This window comes from Podarcis raffonei, chromosome 4, assembly GCF_027172205.1.
Source record: "Podarcis raffonei isolate rPodRaf1 chromosome 4, rPodRaf1.pri, whole genome shotgun sequence".
NCBI classification, from domain to species: Eukaryota; Metazoa; Chordata; class Lepidosauria; order Squamata; family Lacertidae; genus Podarcis; species Podarcis raffonei.
The window spans coordinates 69,712,722-69,740,010 of NC_070605.1; the positions used below are offsets into that span (position 1 = coordinate 69,712,722).

Here is a 27,289-nt window from a genome sequence, read left to right on the forward strand (position 1 = left end):
AAGTTCAATGCAAAAACTCAGTTTCCCCCATTAACAATCACTTGAAGCTCTACTTAAAGATGTGCTTACATTAAGCTCTGCTTAAAATGAGCTGGTTCCAGAGTCATGTTCAGAGGCATACTGCTCAAGATGGAGGAAAAGGACAGAGGGACTATCTTCATCCGCCCCCTCACTCCACACACTTCCTGAAAAATTACCGGTACCCCATCAATTGTTTTTCGAAGCCACCACATATGACAGCAGGATGGTTTTTCCTGTGTTGGTGAGCTATATCCAACAATTATGCCTAAATTATAGGGACATGGTTGGCGCTGTGGTCTAAATCACTGAGCCTAGGGCTTGCCGATTGTAAGGTTGGCGGTTCAAATCCCCGCAACGGGGTGAGCTCCTGTTGCTCGGTCCCAGCTCCTGCCAACCTAGCAGTTCGAAAGCACGTCAAAGTGCAAGTAGATAAATAGGTACCACTCCGGCGGGAGGGTAAACAGCATTTCCGTGCACTGCTCTGGTTTCGCCAGAAGCAGCTTAGTCATGCTGGCCACATGACCTGAAAGCTGTCTGCGGACAAACGCCAGCTCCCTCAGCCAGTAAAGCGAGATGAGAGCGCAACCCCAAAGTCGCCCGCGACTGGACCTAATGGTCAGGGGTACATTTACCTTTACCTTTATGCCTAAATTATATTGTCTATAGCTGTATCTCCTACATAATTTTATATAATTTAAGTAGCGGCAATAAATCTGGATACTGAATTATATTCAACTATTCTGCTGAGGAAAGGACCTGGTGTTATCCTACAAAGCAAGAGATGTGCATAATCATTCATCCTTATTTATTTGGTAAAGTTTATATCTCACTCCATCGTAGCAAAAATATATATGCAGATATGTAGATACACAAATCATATACATATACACATGTATGTCTAATCTCCAGAAAACAATATTCAAGCTGTTTTCTCTAATGAGAATGTGGCTACATTCTGGTATCGTCTTTTCCAGTCCTCCAAATCATATTTTGTTTGGAACCAGCCATGCACACCCATGCTCCCCTTGTATGCTCAGCTTACCAGAAGATTTCCGGGTTTGTTATACTCTTACATATGACATCTTCCATGCTATCCAACTCTCCCAAGTTTACCATTTTTCCCAGTCGGACCTCGAAATGCTTTTACCACGTCTTTACACCTCTACCAGGTGTCAAACAAGTAATAATAATAATAATAATAATAATTTATTATTTATACCCCGCCCATCTGGCTGGGCCTCCCCAGCCACTCTGGGCGGCTTCCATAAAAACCAAAAATACAGTAAAATATCACACGTTAAAAACTTCCCTGAACAGGGCTGCCTTAAGATGTCTTCTGAATGTCAGGTAGTTGTTTATCTCTTTGACATCTGCTGGAAGGGCATTCCACAGGGCGGGCGCCACTACCGAGAAGGCCCTCTGCCTGGTTCCCTGTAGCTTTGCTTCTCGCAATGAGGGAACCGCCAGAAGGCCCTCGGCGCTAGACCTCAGTGTCCGGGCAGAATGATGGGGGTGGAGACGCTCCTTCAGGTATACTGGACCGAGGCCGTTTAGGGCTTTAAAGGTCAGCACCAACACTTTGAATTGTGCTCGGAAACGTACTGGGAGCCAATGTAGGTCTTTCAAGACCGGTGTTATATGGTCTCGGCGGCCGCCCCCAGTCACCAGTCTAGCTGCCGCATTCTGGATTAGTTGTAGTTTCCGGGTCACCTTCAAAGGTAGCCCCACGTAGAGCGCATTGCAGTAATCCAAGCGGGAGATAACCAGAGCATGCACCACTCTGGCGAGACAGTCCGCAGGCAGATAGGGTCTCAGCCTACGTACCAGATGGAGCTGGTAAACAGCTGCCCTGGACACAGATTTGACCTGTGCCTCCATGGACAGCTGTGAGTCCAAAATGACTCCCAGGCTGCGCACCTGGTCCTTCAGGGGCACAGTTACCCCATTCAGGACCAGGGAATCCTCCACACCTGCCCGCCTCCTGTCCCCCAAAAACAGTACTTCTGTCTTGTCAGGATTCAACCTCAATCTGTTAGCCGCCATCCATCCTCCAACCGCCTCCAGACACTCACACAGGACCTTCACCGCCCTCACTGGTTCTGATTTAAAAGAGAGGTAGAGCTGGGTATCATCCGCATACTGATGAACACCCAGCCCAAACCTCCTGATGATCTCTCCCAGCGGCTGCATGTAAATGTTGAAAAGCATGGGGGAGAGGACAGAACCCTGAGGCACCCCACAAGTGAGAGCCCAGGGGTCTGAACACTCATCCCCCACCACCACTTTCTGAACACGGCCCAGGAGGAAGGAGCGGAACCACTGTATGACAGTGCCCCCAGCTCCCAGCCCCTCAAGACGGTCCAGAAGGATGTTATGGTCGATGGTATCAAACGCCGCTGAGAGATCCAGCAGAACTAGGAAACAGCTCTCACCTTTGTCTCTAGCCCGCCGGAGATCATCAACCAGTGCGACCAAGGCAGTTTCAGTCCCATGATGAGGCCTGAATCCCGACTGGAAGGGATCCAAATGGTCCGCTTCTTCCAGGCGTGCCTGGAGTTGTTCGGCAACCGCTCGCTCAATCACCTTGCCCAAGAATGGAAGATTTGAGACTGGGCGATAGTTGGCCATCGTGGCCGCATCTAAAGATGGTTTTTTAAGAAGCGGTTTAATAACCGCCTCTTTCAGCGGATCTGGGAAGGCTCCCTCACGGAGGGAAGCATTCACCACCCCACGAAGCCCATCGCCCAGTCCTTCCCGGCTAGCTTTTATAAGCCAGGATGGGCAAGGATCCAGGAGACAGGTGGTTGGTCTCACTCGTCCAAGCAGCCTGTCCACATCCTCGGAGGTAACAGATTGGAATTGATCCCACTCAACTTGACTAGACAGAACTCTAGCACTCTCCCGCCCCGGCCCTGCTCCCACGGTGGAGTCTACTTCTTCCCGAATCTGAGCGATTTTATCTGCAAAAAACTTTGCAAAATCATTGCAGGAGAACATGTGGCCCATACTGGGCCCCGATGTTGCAGGTGGTTCCGCTAAATTGTGAACCACCTGAAAAAGTCTCCTGCTGCTATTTTCTGCAGATGCAATAGAGGCGGTGAAGAAATTCTTCTTCGCCGTCGCTATCGCCACTTGGTAGGCTCGACGTTGAGCTCTAACCTGTGTCCGGTCAGATTCGGAATGAGTTATCCGCCACCGGCGCTCTAGCCGTCTCAACGATTGTTTCATTGCCCTCAGATCCGTGGAAAACCACGGGGCTGTCCGGGCTCCATGCAATCGGAGAGGGCGCTTCGGAGCCAAACAGTCAATAGCCCTGGTTAACTCCGCATTCCAGCGGGCCACCAGGGAATCAGCTGAAAGGCCATCAACATGGGATAAAGCATCCCCTACCACTCTCTGGAAACCATTTGGATCCATTAAGTGGTGGGGGCGGACCATCCGAATTGGTCCCACCTCCCTGCAGAGGGGATGGGTCGCAGAGAAGTCCAGTTGCACCAGGAAGTGATCTGACCATGGCACTTCTTTCGTTTCGCTTTTACTTAGTGTCAGATCACCAACATCCATAGAGGTAAACACCAGGTCCAAGGCATGTCCGCGGCTATGGGTTGGGCCAGACTTATTCAGGGACAGCCCCATGGAGGCCATGCTTTCCACGAAGTCCCGAGCGGCCCCTTGTAAGGTCGTGTCGGCATGGATGTTAAAATCCCCTAGGACGACCAAGCTAGGTGTCTCCAGGAGAACATCCGCCACGACCTGAAGCAGCTCGGGCAGGGAATCCTTGGTGCAGCGGGGAGGTCGGTACACCAAAAGGAATCCTGTACTGCCCCTATTGCCCAACTTCCAGAACATGCACTCGGAAAACTGGGTCTTCCCAATAGGACGCCTGGTGCAAACTAATGACTTCCTAAAAATCACTGCAACCCCCCCTCCCCGCCCACATGACCTGGGTTGCTGTGCGTAAGAGAAACCTGGTGGACAAGCAGCGGCAAGGACAGGCCCATCTGCTTCATCCAACCAAGTCTCTGTTACACATGCCAGGTCAAGTCCTCCATCCATGATCAAGTCATGGATGGCAGTGGTCTTATGAATCATTGACCTGGCATTGCACAGCAGCACCTTCAGGTCATGTGGGTATCCCTTGCTGATTCTAGTATCCATCCGGTCAGGACCAGACCCGGAGGCAGGAATAGTCCTCAGACAACGACTAAACCTGCCCCCTCTGTAATGACGTGGTCTAGTCTTAGCGTAACTCCTCCTCCTACCCGTGATCACTGAGATCGGTTGCCCCAGTGCATCCCCCCCTGTGGAACATGCCCCAGCCATTTTGTGGGCTGGGGCCCACTCCCCGGCAGCCCTGACCCCTCCCCCTAAGAACAAAATAACACCTTAAACAAACAAACAAACAAAAAACCAATAAAACAATACAAACAAAAAAATTAATAATGTAAAAATTACAAAAACATCAAAATAAATAAAAAATAATAATTCCCCAAGCCCAACCAAACATCCATCCCACCCCCACCCCCCACATACAAAAAATCCAAAAGAAAAATTTTAAAAACATTTTAAAAACACTCTGTGCCCCCCGGCAGTAACAACTGTCCTCGTGAGGCCTGTCAGGCCCTGCCCTGGGCCAGGTGGTAAGTGGCAGGAAGGAGCAGGGCCCTCAGGCACTCACACAGGGGAGTCCTCCTGGGCAGCAGGCAGCAAGCACCACGCAGTCCTTATGAGGCCCCAGGCCCCGCCCCAGGCCAGATGGTAAGTGGCAAGAGCAGGGCCCTCAGGCACTCACACAGGGGAGTCCTCCTGGGCAGCGGCAGCAAGCAGCACGCAGTCCTTATGAGGCTTCAGGTCCCGCCCCAGGCCAGATGGTAAGTGGCAGGAAGGAGCAGGACCCTCAGGCACTCACTCAGGGGAGTCTTCCTGGGCAGCAGGCAGCAAGCACCACGCAGTCCTTATGAGGCCCCAGGCCCCGCCCCAGGCCAGATGGTAAGTGGCAGGGAGGAGCAGGGCCCTCAGGCACTCACACAGGGGAGTCCTCCTGGGCAGCAGGCAGCAAGCACCACGCAGTCCTTATGAGGCCCCAGGCCCCGCCCCAGGCCAGATGGTAAGTGGCAAGAGCAGGGCCCTCAGGCACTCACACAGGGGAGTCCTCCTGGGCAGCAGGCAGCAAGCAGCACGCAGTCCTTATGAGGCTTCAGGCCCCGCCCCAGGCCAGATGGTAAGTGGCAAGAGCAGGGCCCTCAGGCACTCACACAGGGGAGTCCTCCTGGGCAGCAGGCAGCAAGCACCACGCAGTCCTTATGAGGCTTCAGGCCCTGCCCCAGGCCAGATGGTAAGTGGCAAGAGCAGGGCCCTCAGGCACTCACACAGGGGAGTCCTCCTGGGCTGTGATGCCAAGGAAGAAATCATTACAATTACAAAAATTACAAAAAATTACAAAAAATATTTTATTAGTCAAATACATTAATGGACACATGTATTTAATGTTGGGTTGTTTTGTGTTCCCTTTCCCAACCTTTAATCTACTGGTGATTAATGCCTATATGCAACCCTTGCATTGTATTAACCAATCAGCAACAAGCACATATGTGGCAATGCTGTAATATTCAATAAAAGGGACTCCCCGAGACATGCTCGGGAGATGCCTCCCATATGACACTCGTCATTCGTCTGTCGTTTATTTCAACCCAACACTTTAACTATTCTTAACATTAATGAACTTCTAAATTTGATGCAAGCAAGCCCCTGGTGCACAGAGAAAGTGGTACTCTTCCACATTATCCACAACATAATGGAAGAAATCTACTGTGTGTTTTGTTGCAACTTTTTAAGATGTTGACATCATCTCATATATTTACAATAAACAGTCCAAGGAAAATTCCTACTGCTTAGCTACAGCGATATGTAAACTGCTTTGCAGTGAAAATAAAACACACAACGAAAGAAAACTTCTCAAGGGTCAATGAAAGCCATTTAGCAATAAAATCTATGGAAAAACCACCAGCATGGTGTGTTAACTGCTGTTAGATAGTGGGGAGGGAATTCCACAACTTAGGAGATGCCACATATAACAGCTTCTTCCTGGCAAAATGAAGGTGTGGGGCTCACATGGCAGAACAATCAGCATGAAAAAGCATCTTTACACATAAAAATCTAGCATGTTGGCGGAAAGGCTAAGCCAGTTTTCTAAATGCATAGGGTTTTGTTTTGTTTTAGTAAGGAGAACTATTCAGTTATGTAATTTGCCCGACCTTGAGTTTGTAGTGATACAGCCCAGGATCAGCTTTACCACCTCATCTGTAAGAACAAGATGTAAGCTGTAAATTATGGTACTTACGCATTTAGTGGATGATCTAAGACATTCCTACCAAACTTAATGTCATTTGGGTTATGAATGGCACAGAGAGTTTATATATATCTGTTCAGTGTGTACAATTCTGTTCTACTTATCTATTCTGCTCATAGCTGTCAACTTACAGATTTGAAAATAAGGGATCAGCAGCCAAAATAAGGGATTTTTCCGACCAAAGGTATGTTCAACTTCTGAGCCCCTCCGAGCCAAAGGCAGAAAGCCCAGCCAGCAGCCAAACAAAGCCTCAAGGAAAACCACCGTCACCTCTCCGCTGGGAAGCGCTGAGCGAAGGCGAGTCCCCAGGCAACGCAGCCAATTTGATCAGCACAAGGCATGCAAGCTCCACCCCCCAGTCGTTCTTAGACTTCTTATTGGGTGAGCAACGCAGCCAAGCAACACAGTTGGAGCTTCCCTGTCCCCTGGCCGGCAGGGAGGGAGGGAGGGAGAGGAGATGCTTCCTTTGAAACCCGGGAAATTTAAGAGACACCATCAATAAGGGCCAGCAGCGGGACATGGCGCTGGGATAAGGGACTGTCCCGCCAAATAAGGGATGCTTGACAGCTATGATTCTGCTCTTAATTTTTTGTGTACTGGTATACTTCTTCCTCATCATGGCTTTTACTTCATAATAAAAAGTTGAGGAAATACGTAATCTTGGAAGGCAAAGAAAATCCATTTTCATTTTTTGCTACCTTGTTTAGGTGCTTCATGTCATCTGAGGAAGGACTCTAGACTGAGGTTAAACCTTTCAGCTTATCTACCTGGCACACCCAAAATTATTTTAAGGTCTACATTAACTTACAGATAATACTTCCATCTCCCCCTTCAGAGGAAGAAGTTTCCATTTTAAGACTTTTTATCAGTTTCAAAGGGCAGTGTACGCAATAAAGAAACCACACAGACTTTCATGTTTGTCCGAAGATCTCAAAGGAGATATAGCTGCAGAAAACTCAACTGTGCAAATAAATACTCGAGACATTTGGGATTCTCAGATTTAAAAAGAAGTTTTTAAAATGCAGGTAAGTGGTTCAGTTTATGAAGGGTTCTAGGCTCAAGTCTTCTCTGAGTTCTAAAAAGATAGGACAACAACCTTTTAGAAAAATAACATTTTTTTAAAAAACCTCCCAAAATGTAAAATGAATTCTTCAGAATTTAAAAACAGATGTATGACGTTAGATGTTTCATAAAGCAAAGAGAGTGTGAAACAATTCCAATAAGCCATTTTATACTTAAACAAGAACAAAAGATAACTGTTTCATATACCATTATAGAACATATTGTGTAATTTCCATGTATAACATCCAGCACAGGTGTATTTCATTGCTATCTGAGTAGCTCTGTTTTACACACACGTGCAATGATATTATGTGAAGGTCTGGATTTCTGCCTCATTTGAACTATCCCCAAGTAACCAGAAGTGGACCACATCTCTTCTAGCCGGAAATTTTATCTTGGCATATTTTGCTTACCATGATGGTTTTCGGCTATTTTCTTTTCTTCTTCTTCTTTTTAATGCCTTACATGGCTAAAAGTGTCAGACTTCCTTCTTCTGCAGCTGGATTATTTATTATTATTGCTGCTGTTAAGAGACTCACTTTGGCTTTTCTATTCATTACTAATAGCCTCCACTTGAAGTTATCAATGCCCCAAGTTTGTTTCAGAAGCAATGTAAGACCTTTTTGTTCCAACCACCATTCTGCGTGAAAGAGTTTTAACTTGCTGGGTTTTTTACAAATATAGGCAGATATTCATAAGAACAGAAAGAACCAGATTTAGTAATGGCTAGCATGAAGGGAATGGAATGTTTAGAACTTTTTTCTTTCTTTGATTAGCTCGTTCGCTACTATATCTTCTCTTTTGAAATCTTCCTTGACTTCAAAAGCAGTTTGCTGAAAAGAACTGGAGACCAGGAAAAAACAAAATCTGAAAGACCTCGGGGTTCACAGAACTATTTACTTGGTTCTTTAGATTAATAAGTTTACCTTGGATAGGATCCAGACTGGCCTGCCCCTTTTAAGCAATTTTCGTGTTTGTTAAAAAACAAGAAACCCAAACTTGATAGTATAGTTAATGTTTTGGGAACTCTATTGCCTTCAGCATTATGTACTGAAGCCAACTGTTTTGACTTTGGATCATGAAGAGACAAGGGCCATAAATGGCAGGTTTGAGTGGCCACCACAAGCTTTGCCATGTATCTAGTTATATAGAGAGAGGCAGTGTGGTGTAATGGTTAGAGTAGGACTTGGGAACCCAGGCTTCAAATGCCCATTCAGCCAGGAAGCTCATTTGCTGACCTTGGGCAGCACTGTCTCTTCAAAGGGTTGTTTTGAGGACAAAATGACGAGAGGAGAACCACGTACTTCAAATTGTGATCCTTAGAGGAACGGCAGGATATAAATATAATAATTGGTAAAGCGTGTTCTCCTTCATGGAGAGCACGTGTTGGGGTGGGGGCCGCCAGGACACTCCAAAGTTGTGGGGCGGGCTAATTGATTGTTGGCCACTGATGCGATTGGGCTTCCCTTGTTGTTGGGAAGAAGTTAATGTTGCCATTTGTTGATTGACAGCCAGAAATGCTAAAACTCCTTGCACGAGGCTAGGGCTTCCTCTTTTCGCCCGTGCATCAGATTGCCAGTCCGCCCCCCTCCCTAGAATGAGCGTTGTTCGCTTTGACCTTGCTATGCCTGTCATGGGGTCATCTGCTCTTGGGGCAGGGGCCCGGTTGGAATTTTGTCCATCTGGCTGATTGGCTGGGGCCATTTGGTTTTTGCCTACTGCGTAGCAAATCGTCACAACTTGTAAGGTTGCGGTTAGGCATTGGTTTATGGTTTGGTTGGTTGAGGGGCATGGATTGGCTGTGCCTGCCCCTCTAATGCTGCTGCTGCAAGGGATTCCGTTAAAGGAATCGGGGGCTAACTATTGCTTGTTCACCCTGTCAAGGGGGCTCGGGCCACTGCAAGAGCTCCTGGCTGCATTTGGGGAGGGCTGAGGGCAGGTTCTCTGCTCCATCGCTACCCCCAAGTGTATTCCCCTTTTCTGATTTTTGCATCGTGCGGAATGTCAGTCTGTCCCCCATGGTGGGGGCAGATAGTCGCAACCAATGCATAAGCAACCACTCACATGTTTGTATTTTAATAAAGTTGTGGCCAAAATTATGCCAAAAACCTTAAACAAAAAAATTGGTGTGATGTGTGAGTTATTGGGGTGGCCCTGGGGACCTCGACACGCAAGTTGTGGCAGGGATGGAAATAGTACACTTTGTCACTGGAACTGTACTGGTGCAAAATATTGAGATCTTACATTTATAAATGAACTTCTGAGTTGGATATTTTTAATGTGTTCCCTGCCCCTGCCACCAGTTTTAACATATCTCTGTGGGTCTGTTTTTGTTTGGTTCTCTGGTTGTTTAGTTAAGCGAAGTAAAGCAACTAACACATTTACTTTCATAAAAATACAGCAAAGGCAGGGATTTTAAAAGTACGAAACTAAAAATATCTACTTTGGATTACGCCACACTGAGTTCAGTGTGTAAGAGTGAAGCCTAAGACAGAGGAAAGAATCTTCCAAGTTTCAGATGTTTGCAACATTTCTGTCTGAAGGTTAATGCATGACATCACGCTGGTATTTCATGGTAAGAGCCTCTCCTTTTACCTTAAAAATAAATAATAGTTGCCACCTTATCAAGATTACTGAGCATGTGTAATAGTACCTAATGCCTGTGGGAAGAGGTTTTAATTGCTCAATAACACGGTGGGAAACTAACTTACAATACAGTGCACAGACACAGCAGAATACAACTACAACTGCCATTTGTGAGAACCAGGCCTATGTGGAACTAACCTGTAAAATCCACTATGAGAGACTACCTTTCGTCTCTTAATAGATACAGTTGTAATTGTGGACTGTGATTGAGATATAGGGTGTCAAAGATTCCACATAAGCTCCCAAGGCTGTAACAAAATGTATCCTTTCTGAGAAGCACCTTCCAGGCCCCCCTCTCTGTCCCAGATAAAAAGTAAGAACCTCCCAACTTTGTAGAACAAGCACCAAACAGAAAAAAGCATGTCTGCTGTGAGTGGAGGACACTGTATGAGAACATGTGCATTTGCTTTGGTCCATCTAGTTCTGCCAACACAGATTGGCAGGTCGAGATATCAGGGTTTGAACCTGGGACCTTTTGCATGCTACTAATCTGAATTTCTCAGTCAACCTATCATATAGGTCTATCTGCCAACAAGCCCATACACAGAACTACAAGATAGTCACAGATTTTTCCTTGACAAGCTCTGCCAGAGTTTTATTTTTATAGATGATCCTTTTAATTACTCAGCATGTTTGAGGAACTGAAGCACACACACCTATTTGCACCCCACCCAAAGTGCAGATTAAGCAACACAGGAAATAAAGTTTCGGGTTTTGATGTGACAGGAGTGTTCGCTAATTATATCCACTCCTTTTAGCTATTTATAAATCGCGTCTTTCCATAATTTATCGGAAGACACCAACCCAGCATTTTGTTTGGAATTTTGGAGCAAAGGCTGTCTGGTTTTGGAGAGGTGGAACAGCACATTTATTCACACATGCTTAGAATGCAGACCATAGTCACAGATCTAACAGGAAAGAGCACTATTCTGCTTGGGCTTGCTTCGTTCTCAGCAAATTGGTACCTGTGCTTTCATCGGTTGCCTCAAAAGTATGTCAAGTTCTTCAAAACTGAGCAGAAAGCATCATGTAATTTATTATCCTTAAGAATAAATGAGATCATCCTTCCTTCTTCCAGGTGTAGCTTTCTCTTACAACTGCATGGTACAGATCAGTTCATGTCCTAAATATTTGTTACTACTGCAGGCTTTTCCCAGAGAAGATTCCCGTATCATGCTAATCTGTGAAAGGGCTTGGAGGTACAGTTTTAGGAAAGTTTTTTACATTTAGCTGGAAGTTGATATCTGCAAGCAGGGTATTCATGTGTCACGCATTACAGAAAACAGTCCTCTGTTTGAAGAACCATGATTCTGGCCCAAGTCCAGTTTAAAGAAAAAGAGGAGACAGCAGGGGCCTTAAAGATGTCCAACTGACAGCACCTGGACAGCGGACTACATAGGCAAACAGGTTTTGTCTATTATGGCAGGATTTTTTCTTGCATTTTTAATTAAATTATAGTCATGGTTTCTAAATTTGCATCCATATCTATGAATTATAGCACATTTGAACTTTATACAAATCATCTCCCTCTTTTGTGGAGATGCTATTCGTCTTTTCTAAGAGGGCATTTTCCAAACTGGTGCCCCAACTGTGGAGAACCTTCCTCCCTGTTGAGGTCGACCTGAGGGCGACCTTAGCTTAATACTGGTGTCAAGATAAGAACTGACTATATTCTGAAGCATTTGTGATTTGTCTGTGACAGGAAGGGAATCAGTTGCCCTATGCTTTAAGAATGCTTTATTTATTGTTTCATCTACTTGAAATAAATGAAATGATTTTAAATGTATTCTTGGACACTACCCTGAGATAAATTTGATATAGCGTAGTATTTTTACTGCCATGATTTTCCAGGGTTCTAAGCCGAAAATGTCACGTGTGGATTTTATGTCTCATAAAATGTTAAACAGGATGGACAAATTATCATAAAGCAGACAAGATAGGGCACACAAAAGCACTTGTTGGTTTAAAATATTATAACAATAAGAGTGTCCTCTGAATCTGGAAGAATCTACAATTATTATTATTTACTACTTTACATGTTGACTAATAACACATGGCCTAAAGGCCATTTATAACCCAGAATAGGGGGGGGGGGAAAGAGAAATAAATACAATTAAATAAAACCACCATAGACTAAAAACTACCATACTTAAATGTGAAACAATTTTAGAAACCTCCCATCACCACCACAAACGTTAATTAAAATATCTTAATAGTGATTATACTAACAAAGCCATCAAACTGTGGAAGATATAATCGCAATGAAGCCATAGCTTATGTAACACATGTAACGGGGGCGGGCAAGAGAAACAGAAAATAAAAACGAGCAGTGATATCTGAATAAACCATTTAATTGCTTTAATTTCCCATTCAGATAATATTTTCCTCAACATATTATTTAAGTCTTACAACACAACCACCACATCACAGACTGGAGAAAGATTTAAGGATCAGGCTCAGATCAGGATCAGATATGAGTCATGATTCATGTTCTCTAAAAATGACTTCATGTAATGAGAGTAGATATCCTAGTTGGCGGAGCATGTTCAACCTGTTCTTGAAAGTCTCCAGAGAAGAAAATTTAAGAGCCTCTCAGGCAACTTTCTCCACTACTAACCCCTAGGCCACTTTGTCTTAAAGGGCTGGCACAGAAAACAACGCAGGAGCTGGCCTTGGGAATGCACACTAGGGATGCGCACTGATCACAAGACTTGGTTCAGACCCCAGTTTGGTGCTTTGGAAAACAGTCCTCCTTCATTTGGCCCTGGATCCAAGTCTGCTTTGGAATAAGCAAGGCCTTGTTTTCCAACACCACACTTCACAAGTGGGAAATCAAAATATGGCGATAGATGATTGATAGATAGATAGATAGATAGATAGATAGAAAGAAAGAAGTTAATGGAATTTGAAGCCATAGCAAGCCCTTTATAGTGGATAACTCTAATTATTTTTTCAAAGCTAACAAATATATATAAGTATGTGTATGTGATCGTGTCTGTGTATATATGTATGCGTGCATGTGTGTGTGTGTATATACATACACGTGTGTGTGTGTGCATGTGTGTAATGTGTCTGTATAATTAGCAGAAGCAAATGAAATTTGCCAACATGGTAGGCTTCTGAGGGGATGAATTTCTTAAGACAGCTGAACTCCAGTATCTCCTGATATGCCCTGCCCAATTTACAAATACCCGCCCTGCTTCGCAAGGGTCTGTGTTAAAACACTTGCTTCCTATTTACCTACTGAACTTATCTACCTGGTTCTAAACCTCTTGGTTTGCCTCTCAGATTTTCTCTTTCTTCGCTCAGAAATGAATTATTGATCCAGGAATAGACCCAATCTTGCTGATATTTATTTTGCCTCATCCACACAATTATGGGGCTGACAAACCTCTAGATACTGTGTTTAGCATTTGAACTCTACTGGGGAAATTACCCAACAGTGGTCTTTTATCATCCTAATCTAAATTAAGGACAATGATCTTGAAAGCAGTATAACTTATTCATTGGAGAATAAGGACGAATGTCATAACCGTCCATTTTCTCACACAATAGCAATGCGTATTTCACATTTAGATTAATTTCTAAACATAGACACATATTAATGCAATACATCAACACTTTTCAGGGGCTCATAATTCAGTTAAGAGTTCTGAACCAAGCTTGTAACTCCTAAAAAAGAAATTATATTTGTCCAGCATTACTTGCTCCTGAGAAACACATGCTCGGTCATAGTAATCGTAGCATCCTTTTCTTAGTGCTTACAGACCAACTGTTTAATTATCTGTTCTGGGACCTTTTTCCTGATATTACTGTCAAGCTCACAGGTCATTACTTACCTGGGTATTTTTCCCCCTTTTTTGAAGATGAGGACAACATTTGCCTACCTCCAGTCTGCAGGGACCTTACCTGTTCTCCAAGAATTCTCAAAAGATTACAGAGGCTCTGAGATTACATCTGCAAGCTCCTTTAGTACCCTTGGGTGAGCTCACCAGGCTCTGGAGATTTGAATTCATTTAAAGTAGCTAGGTACAGTGGTACCTCAGGTTAAGAACTTAATTTGTTCTGGAGGTCTGTTCTTAACCTGAAACTGTTCTTAACCTGAAGCACCACTTTAGCTAATGGGGTCTCTTGCTGCCACTGCTGCAAGATTTCTGTTCTCATCCTGAAGCAAAGTTCTTAACCCGAGGTACTATTTCTGGGTTAGCGGAGTCTGTAACCTGAAGCGTATGTAACCTGAAGTGTATGTAACCCGAGGTACCACTGTATTATAATTCCTATTGAGAACAGCCTGTGTATGAATAGCATTGGATCATAACCCATTTCCATGCATGAAAGTGCTTCAAGCGCTGTATTATTAATATTTTAAAATTGTAAGCCAGACCAAGTAACCTTTTATGTGCATCTGCTGGGGTGAAGGAAGACAATAATAACTGGAGGTTATATATCAAGAGGTAGTACTTTTTGAGAGTGACAAATATTTTTCAACCCCACCCCAAAACAACAGAACGTCTCTTTAGTAATGTCCGGACATTACACACACAACAATTAGGAAATTATATGTCAGCCAGGACACACTCATACAGTACACTAAGGAGGAAGAAACCTTTACCTTGGAAGTAAGGTTCATGATGTTGGCAAATGCTATGCCGCCCTTATAATTTGGGAGGAAGTACAGGATAGAAATTTGATACAATAAACACCAGCAAATTCTAACAAGATTTATTCCCTAGCCACCATCAGACTATTAGCACAATACAAAGAACTACAGAGTGTAGCCTTAAACTTTTCCTGCCTGTTATATTTGCATTTTCATCAGCCTACTGTTACAAGACACCAGCTGTGTACTTCAGTGCAGGTAGGGCTTCCAGGTTGTAACCTGGACAATACTCACATACCTTAAATTATTATGCAAAAGGAGAAAGGGCAAAAAAATATTACACACCCACACCCACGGACCATATCAACTTTTGTGCAACAAGCTCACTGCAGATAAAAACAGATCAAAGCCGTTATGCAAATAAGAAACAAATGTATACTGTACTAACTACTGGAAAAGCTTTTGCTTTGTGCTGGAAGAGACACATTTCTGTTTCTATTTTTGAGACTTTAAAGCAATAGAAACATTGGGTTCTAGCACAAAGCTGAATATTCAAGTGTCTTTGCTTAGCAGAGAGGTTCCACCTAGAAGACTCGAAGCATGCACAGAGCATTGTTTGCATTAACTGCTTTTACTTGAAATGTGCTGACCCCACAGCTGAGCTCCATGTAGCCCCTAACCTCATTTTACACAGCCCCATGGAACTCTTGAAACTGCCTCATTCTTCCATCCCATCAGAGTTTCTTCCCTCCTTACTTCCTCCTCTTTGCATGAACAATTGGAAGGGGTAGTATTTAATGTAATAAAATTGATTTTAAAAAAACCCCACCACCTTTTCCCTGGCTTTATGGCTTTAAGGAAGTAACCGTGGTGAAAACTGAAGGGTAGTTTTAATTCCAGATTAGCTAAACCAAGACACTTTTGTCTCTGGTCCTGCCAAGCACTTAGCAGAAAACTATGGCAGAAAAAAGGTTGCTTACGCCTGGCTTACACACAGACACAACACATTAGTATTCATGGAAGGCGATCCCCAGGGAGATAACATCACACACTTCTGCACCTGAGTTTCCATTAACAGTACAGTAATGAATAATCCCTACAACAGCGGGAAAAGCTGTTTATTTATCCAATGTCCTGCAGCCTATGCTCAGTGTTGCTTCCTTCATGCTAATCATACACAAGCCCGATTTTGTTTTTGTTTTTTTTTACACTAAACTTCTACCTCTCACAACTGTCCGTTTGAAAGAAAAGTGATGTTACATTAGGGAAACATTCCCAATACGAGTCTGAAACGTCTAACTCATGGTTTATATTTATAATTTATAATGGGCTATAAGGGCCAAATTTTCCACCCAGCAATTTTCTTGGTGGCAATGCCCATAAATATCGAGTCCTTATGCAGCAAACTATCTATTCTCCCCATTAGAATACTAAATTTGAAAAAGTATGGCATACAGTCACTGCCAGCAGTGACTTAGCCCTTTGCGCCAAGCAGAGCATGTTTCTTAGCCCTAAACTTTGAATCAATGATGCAGAGTGTGGTAAGAGTTGCAGCTGGTCTCTTCAGAGACCCCTGAAGGACATCATACATCCCCAAAGTTCAAGATTTACAGCAGTGGTCCAGCCCTGTGTTTCGAGAGCCAGTGTGGTGTAGTGGTTAAGAGCAGTGGACTCGTAATCTAGTGAACCGGGTTCGCGTCTCTGCTCCTCCACATGCAGCTGCTGGGTGACCTTGGGCTAGTCACACTTCTCTGAAGTCTCTCAGCCTCACTCACCTCACAGAGTGTTTGTTGTGGGGGAGGAAGGGAAAGGAGAATGTTAGCCGCTTTGAGACTCCTTAAAGGGAGCGAAAGGCGGGATATCAAATCCAAACTCTTCTTCTTCCCAAACTTGGGTCTCCAGCTGTTTTTGGACTACAACTCCCATCATCCCTAGCTAGCAAGATCTGTGGTAAGGGATGGTAGGAATTGTAGTCCAAAAACAGGTGAAGACCCTGGGAAACACTGGGCTAGCCCACTATATCCCAAAGGTTTGTTACAGGTAGGTAGCCATGTTGGTCTGCTGTAGTCAAAAATAATTTTTATTTTATTTTGTTCCAAAGGTTTGTGACAGACCATTGTACAGTGGTACCTCAGGTTAAGTACTTAATTCGTTCCGGAGGTCCGTTCTTAACCTGAAACTGTTCTTAACTTGAAGCACCACTTTAGCTAATGGGGCCTCCTGCTGCCGCCATGCCACCGGAGCACGAATTCTGTTCTCATCCTGAAGCAAAGTTCTTAACCTGAAGCACTATTTCTGGATTAGCGGAGTCTGTAACCTGAAGCGTATGTAACCTGAGGTACCACTGTACATGTTATTAAGGAACCCAGGAACAGTGCCTGCCCTGCATCAACTACCACCAGATTTGGGTCTGTTGAGAGCAATGTCAAAAATCGTGACCTATGAGCAGATTTAGAAAATACCCAGTTGCCTAAGTGTCCAAGTTTTTAGAAACCCAACACCAGTGCCTAGGAATATCAAAATATATCACTGTTTTAGATTGTGCCAGGATGACAAAAGCATTACATCTTTCATTGCAACAACAAGTACATTGTGGCATCTACATATGCACTGATTCAACAAGGAATCCCCTAATTGAATAAGCAAACTCACTTTCTGCAATGAAATTAAGTTTCACTTAGAAGTTCCCCACCCAAGTATTTGCCAGACTCACTCGACATGACTCATCTGCAATTTACTGCTGCAGGCAGTTTCACAATGGGGTTCTGCGGAAGAGAACCTGCACAGGAATACATCAGAATGCTCCAAATATGTACCATGAATGTCTTGCATTACGTTATCAGGATGCTTATCTTGATCAAGTTAATCTTACCTGCAATTTCAACATGTTTACATGTAGTTAGCTAGTCAGCTGACCTGAACTCCACTCAGGAGCTACTGAGTGAGTGAATTATTGCAATTTGGTTTGCTGTCATTTTTAGTGAAAAACTGGAATGGGTCTTTTCTGGAAAAGTTAAAGCAAGAACTCAAATAACAGGGTGTTTTTCACCCTCCTTTTTCTTTAATTGATCACTCATTAATATATCAGCATTTGAACTTCACCACTGAACAGCTTCTGCTAATTAAATATTGACCTTCTGTAAACCATCAGAAAAGTGTAAGAGTTATAACATATTGCTAAAGAACATGAACATTCAGGTGCAATACAATCTCAGTCAGGTTTCTTTTTTAATCTCAGGCATAGATTAAAACTGCCAGAGTAGAGAAGATTAGTTTGCCTTCGGGAAAGAGATTTTTGGAATACTGTGGATAAGCACCCTTTACACCTAGAAGTGAAAAAAGAACAAAAGGTAACACTATTTCGTTTCAATGCTCTGATCTGCAAGAACCAATCAGACCTCAGAAAGGACAAAAGTCAACTCCTTCCACAATTCAAAGGGACATTTTTTGAGCATTAGTCAGCAATTCTGACTAAATGGGTGTGGGGCACTTCAAAGACCGGCTACGTAAAAATGTCTGCTTAACAGCTGATGCCATCCTTGCTGCTTCCTTGCCAAGGTCTTAGGTGGCTACTCCTGTCCTGTGACAAATGTCAGAGCTGGCTCATGCTCAGAGGAGCAATCTTGCCACCATCATGGCTTTGGCTGGAATGGAGATGAGCAAATGCAGACAGAATGAGATCGCTGCCAGGAACTGTTGGCTGCCAACGGTATCATACACCTGAAGAACCAGCAACAGGCTATCTGTGCCACTTTCATGTACTAGCCAAGTGAAGAGTTGCTTGAACAAAGAGTCTTCCAAGAGATAACTTTGAGTGCGTGTAACAAAACCAGTTCTAGCGCCATCATTTTCTGCAAACACCCAGTATATATGTATTTTTATCAAGCAAATCCATACTGCTGCGAACAACCCAAAATCTTTTAAACTTTATATATGCTACTTACTAGATGCATGAAATCTAATATACAGGGCCCTGAAGGAAAGGAGAAAGAAACAAGAAAACAATGTAAGGTAGCAATAGTTCCGTTGAGATCTGGCAATGTAAGAATTGCCCAGCCGGATGAGACTTAAGGTCTATCGAGTCCAGCATCCTGTTTCTCACAGCGGCAAACTAGGTCCTTCTAAGAAGCCAACAAGCAAGGGCACAAAGCCAACTGTGTTGGTTGTCTGCAACTGGTACTGAGCCCAATCCTAGAGGTAACATATAGTTATTAAGGCTAGTAGCCACTGATAGACTTATCCTCCATGAATTTCACCAGTCTCCTTTTAAGCCATCTTTAGATGTCAAAGCCTCAAACTACACACCTGCATTTGTTTTTTTGTAAATTACAGCTGTGCTGAGCCTGGATTCTGATCAAAGTCTTATTACACAGGGAGGAAAGGTTTATCCCTTCCTTCTTCAGCTGCTAGCCCCCCTCCCCCATATCATCGCCACTTGGCTATGAGGCTTAGTTTTGCTTTGTTTTTTAAGTGCCATACTCACTGAAGTCACAAGAGCTGGCACAGTTCACACAAAGACTTGTTGCCGGGGCATCTTTGAACAAATGTTTAGACTCATCTGCTGCCCGTTTAGGAAAAAACACATGGAAAATTAAGTTTGTATATGAGTGAGAATTCTATGTTTTTAAGAAGCTTGCCCTTGTAGTACTCATAAATTCTGAGCACTGTGTTTGCAGAATGAAAGGGGGAAAAGTTCACTGACCAAGTAAAATATAACACATAAGCATGCTTCAGCATTCAAAGAACTTAAATGGCTTGCTTCTGTTTCCTGAGTCAGGCTTTTTTGGCGGAATGACAAAGCTAAATTATTACCTTAACTAGGAGCTGTCAACCAGCGGGTACTGGGCTGGCTCTAGCCCCCTGGAGAGCACAAACAAGCATACTACTTGCCAACCAAGAAGTGAGAGGAAAAGTGGTGGTGGTGGTGTGGGGAGAAAGAAAAAGCACCCTTTCCTCTCGGTTATTCTTTCACCTTCCCTTTCATTCCCAGCAAGGCACTGAGGAGAAGGGCAAAGAGAATCACAGACAAATGTGAGGACAGGTGCAAAGTAAGTGGTATAGAAATTGTTATAAATAAATAAGGACGGAAGGGACGGACTTACAGGCTTTGGGACTATGAATGATTTTTTTGAAAGGCAGTACAGTATAATGCAGGGACGCGGGTGGTGCTGTGGGTTAAACCACAGAGCCTAGGACTTGCCGATCAGAAGGTTGACAGTTCGAAGCCCCGCGACGGGGTGAACTCCCATTGCTCAGTCCCTGCTCCTGCCAACCTAGCAGTTCGAAAGCACGTCAAAGTGCAAGTAGATAAATAGGTACTGCTCCGGTGGGAAGGTAAACAGTGTTTCCGTGCGCTGCTCTGGTTTCACCAGAAGCGGCTTAGTCATGCTGGCCACATGACCCGGAAGCTGTACGCCGGCTTCCTCGGCCAATAAAGCAAGATGAGCGCCGCAACCCCAGAGTCGGCCATGACTGGACCTAATGGTCAGGGGTCCCTTTACCTTACAGTATAATGCAGTTGCAAAATCAGGAATTGAACTACGTAATACTTTTGCTTTATACTAGGGATGGAGAACCTGTGACTCTCCAGATAATGCTGGATGGACTCCAATGCTCATCAGCCCTAGCCAATATGGTCAACAGTCAGGGATGATGGGAGCTGTAGTCCAACAACACCTAGATGGTCCCAGGTTCCCCACCCCTGCTTTATAGCCACTGAAACTGGATAGCTCTGTCGATGTAGAGCATGGGACTCTTAATATCATGGGTCGTGAGTTATAGCCCCACACTGGACAAAAAGATTCCTGCATTGCAGGTGGTTAGACTAAAAGACCCTTGTGGTCCCTTCCAACCCTACAATTCTATGATTCTAATACAACAGCCCTTTTTAACTCAAGTTTCCCATCTTAGACCTTACAATATCATTAGTGAGTTTACTCCTTTAAAAAAAAAAAGGTATGCGGTACACTTGACAATCACATTCTACAATGCAGTCATGATAGTAGTATGTACAATATCTGAGAAGAAAATATTATCATCCTCAATAACAAAATATAGCATACTGAGTACTGTGAAAATGTGCTATGCCAGGGCCAGAAGTACAAACTCAAGTGATGTGCTGATTGCATACAGGAAATACTTAACAGGTGCACATCTTTTGCCCTTGAAAACAGGGTATTTGAAAAGATCCTCGATGTCTACATAAACATCAGAAATGAACCAGCCAAGTCACTCAGTTATGGGCTGTGCTACCCTATTATTATCTGGTTTAACAATGTGAATTTGGCTTGACCTTCCAAGAAACACTATAACATTTTATACACCCAGCATTTCAGTACCCAAACACATGGTTTTATTCCATCTTATATTTAAAATAGCTATAGATGGGCTTGTCGAATGTTTTTAGCATTTCAAACTTCTCGTAGATTGTTTACATCTTGTCCTTTGCTATCTTTCCATGCACTAAATAAAAGTTCATAAAAAGTGTGTGGTGTAATTAAGTACAGAAGGCAAACAAACCTTACGCCTCTCTCCACCTTATCACCACTCCCTCTCATAGCAAACCTGCCTGTCAGTTTGGAAGCAAAATGGGGCCACCAAAAATTGGACAACATTTCTATACTCTCAGGGAACACACAATGTACATAAATTTGTATGTGAATGTGTTTAAGTCCCTCAAAATGGTCTGGCAAGTACCCGTTAGCTTTTTGATGTATGGAAGACTGGGGTGTCAGCCAAGAGAAAAAGAAACGGGGGAATCTGCCAGGTCTAGCAGGCATCTTACAGTAAATACCTGGAGTGGAGGGGTAGAATCAGGATTGTGGCATCCATGCTGTAAGCTCAAAGCCCTCCTTTCCCTGCACTATACAACAGGTTACATGCTTTATCAGTATTTCAAACCAGTTCATCCCTGTCTACCGTATTTTTCGCCCTATAGGACGCACTTTTCCCCCTCAAAAAATGAAGGGGAAACTGGGTGCGTCCTATGGGGTGAATGCAGGCTTTCGCTGAAGCTTGGAGAGCGAGAGGGGCCTGCTTCCCAGAGCAGCCTGCTTCCCGGAGCGTCGGGCGCCCTGAAAGCAGAGCGCCCGGCGCTTCGGGAACACATCCGCAGCCTAAGCAGCCCTGCAGGAGGTCCCGCAGGGATGTCTAGGCTGCGGATAGCAGCCTGCTTCCCGGAGTGTCAGGCGCCCTGAAAGCAGAGCGCCCGGCGCTTCGGGAACACACCCGCAGTGTGGGCAGCCCTGCGGGAGGTCCCGCAGGGATGTCTAGGCTGCGGATAGCAGCCTGCTTCCCGGAGCGTCGGGCGCCATGAAAGCAGAGCGCCCAGCGCTTCGGGAACACATCCGCAGCCTAGGCAGCCCTGCGGGAGGTCCCGCAGGGCTGTCTAGGCTGCGGATAGCAGCCTGCCGCCTGGCGGGCGGGGTGCCCTGAAGCAGAGCGCCTCTCACGCCGGGCATACTTCCGCAGTGTGGGGAGCCCTGCAGGAGTTCCCCACAGGGCTCCCCACGCTGCAGATAGCAGCCTGCCGCCCGGCGGGCGGGGCGCCCTGAAGCAGAGCGCCTCTCACGCCGGGCATACTTCCGCAGTGTGGGGAGCCCTGCAGGAGTTCCCCACAGGGCTCCCCACGCTGCGGATAGCAGCCTGCCGCCCGGCGGGCGGGGCGCCCTGAAGCAGAGCGCCTCTCGCGCCGGGCCTACTTCCGCAGCGTGGGGAGCCGTGCAGGAGTTCCCCACAGGGCTCTCCACGCTGCGGATAGCAGCCTGCCGCCCGGTGGGCGGGCGGGGCGCCCTGAAGCAGGGCGTCCCTCGCGCCGGGCAGACATCACTCAGCCCCACAAGCTCGGGGGACAGCAGGGAGGCGCAGCGCCGCCATCCCGCTGTTCCTCGACCTGGTTCGGTTTCCCAGACCTGCTTTTGGGGGGGAAATAAAGGGGAAAAAAATTCCCTTTATTTCCCCCCCAAAAAACTATGTGCGTCCTATGGGACGGAGCATCCTATGGGACGAAAAATATGGTACTTTGAGCATTAGATCCCGATGGTCCAAGAAATTATTGTGCAAGTGAATCTTTGAAAAACCACTACTGCTGCAGGTGAGGGGTAATTTTGCTGAGGTAGTTGCATGGACTTTAAAAAAAGATAAAGAGCTGCCTTCAAACACACAGCATTACATATGCTGACCACGCTAAGCCCATACTTAGGATAGAAAAATTGGGAATTGAGTGTGTGCAAAATCCTCAATGAGGCTTACTCACAAGTAACTGGGTGCAGAATTTCAGCCTAGATTACACTTTGATTCAACTGAACAGTTTGGCATGATTAAGTCTCCATTCAAAACAACAGGAAGTGCAGGTAACTTAGTTGGCTCCAATTCTATAGTCTTAGGAGAACAAGCAATGTTCTCCTGGGCCCCACAGGCATTTAATAAAATCTGAGCATCTCTAACCATACAATAGTAAGATTCTCAGTACATACATGAACAACAACAGATACTCAACACTATTTTAATTTCTTGATTAAACCACAAGTTTCAACTATTACTTCATCATCAATATAAATAACAATGACAAAAATCACTCATCTCTTAAAAAGTCCTTTCAGTGCATCTGTTAATTATATTCCATGCCTCAAGTCTCTGCTTTCTTCCTTGCCTAAAACTTAACAATATGTCAACTTCAAACTTTTCAATAAACTCTAAAACCCTTGGCTATTTTTAATCCCCTAAAGCATTTAATTACTTCTATCCAATACAGACATATTGTTGTACATAGTATGAATAACACATGGATTTGGGTTCCCCTGTCTGCTTGTATACGTTTAATACAATCTAGGGCTCCCTAGAACATTTTTGAGTGTTGAAGGCAGGAAGCAGTGTTTTTCTCAGCTGGCCTCACAGTGATCAGGACACAAAGTGAACAAAAGGCAGCCATTTCCCAAATGCTAAGTGACTGTCTATGTCTGCTTGGTAAACCAATCCTGCCAAGCGATGAGAATAATTTTTATCACATTTCCACACCTAATCAAGATTCTGGAAAAGCAAGGTGTGGTGCAAATGTTCTCAACACTTTGCAGGATATTAAATGCACACTTTGGTAATTCCTTGTATTGTCTGTATTCAGCCACCTATAATCAGATTATCAGACACTGACATAGGTAGGTAAATGATGAGAGCCACACGAATTTTATGGGACAGTGGCCATGGAGATTAGATTGCGTCACAAGACACAAACCTGTACTGCTTCAGAGAAGGCTCACATAACTGAAAGTTTCTTCATACATCACCACTAACATCTCTGAGCTGGACATGGATGCCAGGAAGAAGAGATTTAGCCAGGGGGACCTGGCGTGCTAGCTTTCTACGTCCGAGGAATTGTTTTTGTATGAACTAGACCCCAGCTTCCACCAGTGAAAGAATAAAACATTATCTAGCAGCAAGCAGCTCCCCTTGGTTCTCAAGGTCTTAAGAAATATGATGGACAGCCAATTGTTGTTTGTTAAATGGTAAGAAATTACACTGATGCAGAAACAAAACTAATTCTGTACAGAGCAGAACAGGGGGTTGAGTTTGGATAAAAGTTTGGCAAACAACTGAAAACAATGAGCATTTGTAGAACACATGTTTTAACACTGAGTGGCAATACTGAAAGACACATGCCCTTCTGGAAGGCCTAGGGGAGAGAAAAAATAAAGTGAAATAATCTGCCTAAGAAAGTCTGATGTTTGCTTTTCAGCTGCGCAGGTAACATGCAAGCGGGTCTGTCCTGTTATCACATATGGCCTTGTGAATGGCTTTTGGGAAATGGAGGAGGATTTTTCTGACCAAACACAGCTAAATAATCTAATCCAGTATTCAGTTGCAACAATGACATAAGCAAGAAAGAGCTTCAAAAAAAGCTTTGATAGCTCTCCCTCCACCTCTAGGCCATTAGGGAATAAGCCACAACAACTGGAAAGTTAAGAAATTATTTTGACCTGTGCAGTTTAGAGCAATTCAATCTGTAGTTAAATGTTGTTCATTCAGCACAGGAGAAATGACAGTGAAGAGACATGCAGTTCTAAGAGGAGAAAAAGGAGGAAACTGTACCACTTCTATGAGGAACAACTCGCCATTCTTAATTGAGCAGTATTGTGTGACCATTCAGGAAATTAAAATAGGCAAATAAGATCACTTACTGTCCTTGAATCATCTTTTTGTACTCATAACAAGAAGTGTACTTTTCTCCAGTTAGTGCAATGGCTGAGTAAGTATACTATGAATTCTGATTTGGTGATTGTGTGATGACACATTAATTAACCTGGAATACTATTCTGGATTAAAAGGGGGGTTGGGTTGTATGTGAACTCTACAGTGCAAGCCTATATGCAAACTTACTCACAGATAAGCCCCACTGTGTTGAATAGGGTTTACTCTCAGGAAAGTGTTCCTAGGATTGCTGCCTGAAGCTTCCATCCATAATGGAATTTACTATTAAATCAATGGGACTACCAGTGAGTATGCTAAACTGAAAATGTGACCAAAAACAAACGGTAAAACTACATTATGGCAATTACAGCCAAGAGAACAAAGCCAACCGGGCATTTTCAAGCATATTTGAAAGCAACCCTCAATGAGTGGCGGCTGGAATCCGCACTCCAGTGTCACTAAGACCAAAGTAAAGAAGAATTCAGCCGCTGCCAACAACATCGCAAGAGTCCCCTGTTGAGGTGAATCGAAGCGACCACTTAGTAAAAAGTGCTTCCAGAAATGAAAAAAAGGAAAAAACACCATTTGTATGTGCAAGCAAACTGCTCGGCCAGGGAGCAGAAAACTCTGGAAATCGGTAGGATTACAAGAGTCAACCGGCCACATCCTGACATAAACAAAAGAGGCTGGGAATCCCCTCACCCACCCCGCCACACTGTGGCACCCTTTGGATCACCTACGCGGAGAAATACGCGCGCGTGTAACCTTACCTTGGTGATGATGAGAGGCTCTCCATGTTCTCTTCCTCCTTTCAACGTGAATCCCCAGGGAGCCCCGCCGCTCAGTTGCACTTCCACCAGCTTGTACGCGTCGCCTCCCCTCTGCTCCCCTATCAGCAGCAGAGGCTGGTGAGGGTGCCCTTGGGTGTCCAAAAACGCGGGGTTCAGCCTCGGATCTTTCTCCGGGAACCTCTCCTGGCCGCCTCGGAACTCCACGTTCTCCATGGTCGCCCGAAACTGCCCCCCAGCTCCTTCCTCCTAGCTGGATCCAGCGTGCCGCTGACCTAGGAACCACATACCTAACAACAGTTTCCAGCCCGCTCCCATATGGTGAGGGGAGGGAGTTGCAAAACCCCCTCGCGCAGCCTTGGCTCCTCCTCCGCTTCCCTCCGGATCCCGTTGGGTCGAAGAGGAGCCCGGGCAAAGGGGAGGCGGGGAAAGCGCGCAGGGAAACGGCGAGGCTGCAAACAGGCTTGCTCAACTCAGCCGGGTGCAGCTGGGCAGAGCCAAGCCGGGAGGGAGGAGGCGGCTCACGCTTGTGGGGTGTGTTGTAAAATATTCCAGCCCAAATCGGAGTCGCTGCGGCGGCTTGTGGCCAAAGGATTTCTCTTTCCCTCTCTTTAAAAACCAGGAGATAAGTTAAGAAAGTCTCCCAGAACTAGCGCAACTTTCGCCCGAGGGTTTTCTTTAGGAAATCGGTGGGTGGGAAGGTCGAAAAGGGTCTGGGTTGGAACATGCTGGTGGGGAAGTGGGCATGAATCTCCAAACAAAGCGGCGGGTGGAGAGAGAGTTTTCCCTGTTATGTATTGAAGAGAAATCTGTGTCGACTGCTATGTCCACCCACAATTTAATATTCCCCCTTCCCCTATCAGCGAAATAGGAGGGCTGCAATGCAATGCTAAGCTCCAACATACAGAGGAAGAATGCACGCAACGATTTAAAAAGAGAAAAGGGGGGAAAGGATCACTGCGATTTCACGTGGGGAATAAGTCGCAGCCGTGTTAAAAAGGCAGCGGGAAACCACGCCTCCTGGATTCAATGGGGTTCCGGCCCCGAGGAAGAGACCTGCTGCTTTCGGCATTGCTAAAAGCAATTGCCTCTCTGCCCTTCGAGGAGCCAAAGGAGAAAGGCCCCCTCCCAATAAAAAAACACACCCGGCGGCAGCCGCTCCTATCACCTATTTCCGCTTCCTCCTTTTAAAATAAATAAATAATAATAATAAACCTTTATTTTGCAATGGCTTCTTGTCGAAGCGCAGCCCCAGTGCTCGCCGTTTAGGCGCAGCGAAGAAGCCCTTTGTGTGGGTGGGGCGAGGGGGGGTGGGAGGCCGAGGCCTTGCGGGGGCTGCAGCTGCTGCGGGGATGGCGTCGTCCCCGTCCCAGGGAAGCCCCCTCGAAAGGTTTCGGCGCTCCTCGCGGGGGGCCAGGCTGGAGGGGTCGGGCGGCGGCGGCACAAAGACGAGCCGGGGAGAGGCGGCGCTTGAGCCGGCCTCCCCTCGAGCAACCTGCGGAGCGGCAGCCCAAGCTTCTCCTCGGGCAGCAGCAGGTTTATCCTCCAGGACCCTCTAGTGGCGGCTGGCGAGAGGAGCGGCTGAGGGAGCCAGGCGGCTTCCCGCGCGCTGCCGCTGCGCCTAACCAGCAGAAGGCCAGG

General features: G+C 45.3%; 1 protein-coding gene across 1 annotated transcript in view; it reads right to left on the minus strand.

Annotated features, from left to right (window-relative positions):
- The window catches only part of SHROOM2 (shroom family member 2), a 116,994-nt gene extending 89,971 nt beyond the window's left edge, over positions 1 to 27,023 (minus strand). The window contains 1 exon segment of the mRNA XM_053387255.1: positions 25,631 to 27,023. Coding sequence (XP_053243230.1) covers positions 25,631 to 25,864 — 234 coding nt within the window. The 5' untranslated portion in view covers positions 25,865 to 27,023.
- Between the last annotated feature and the right edge of the window lie 266 nt (positions 27,024 to 27,289).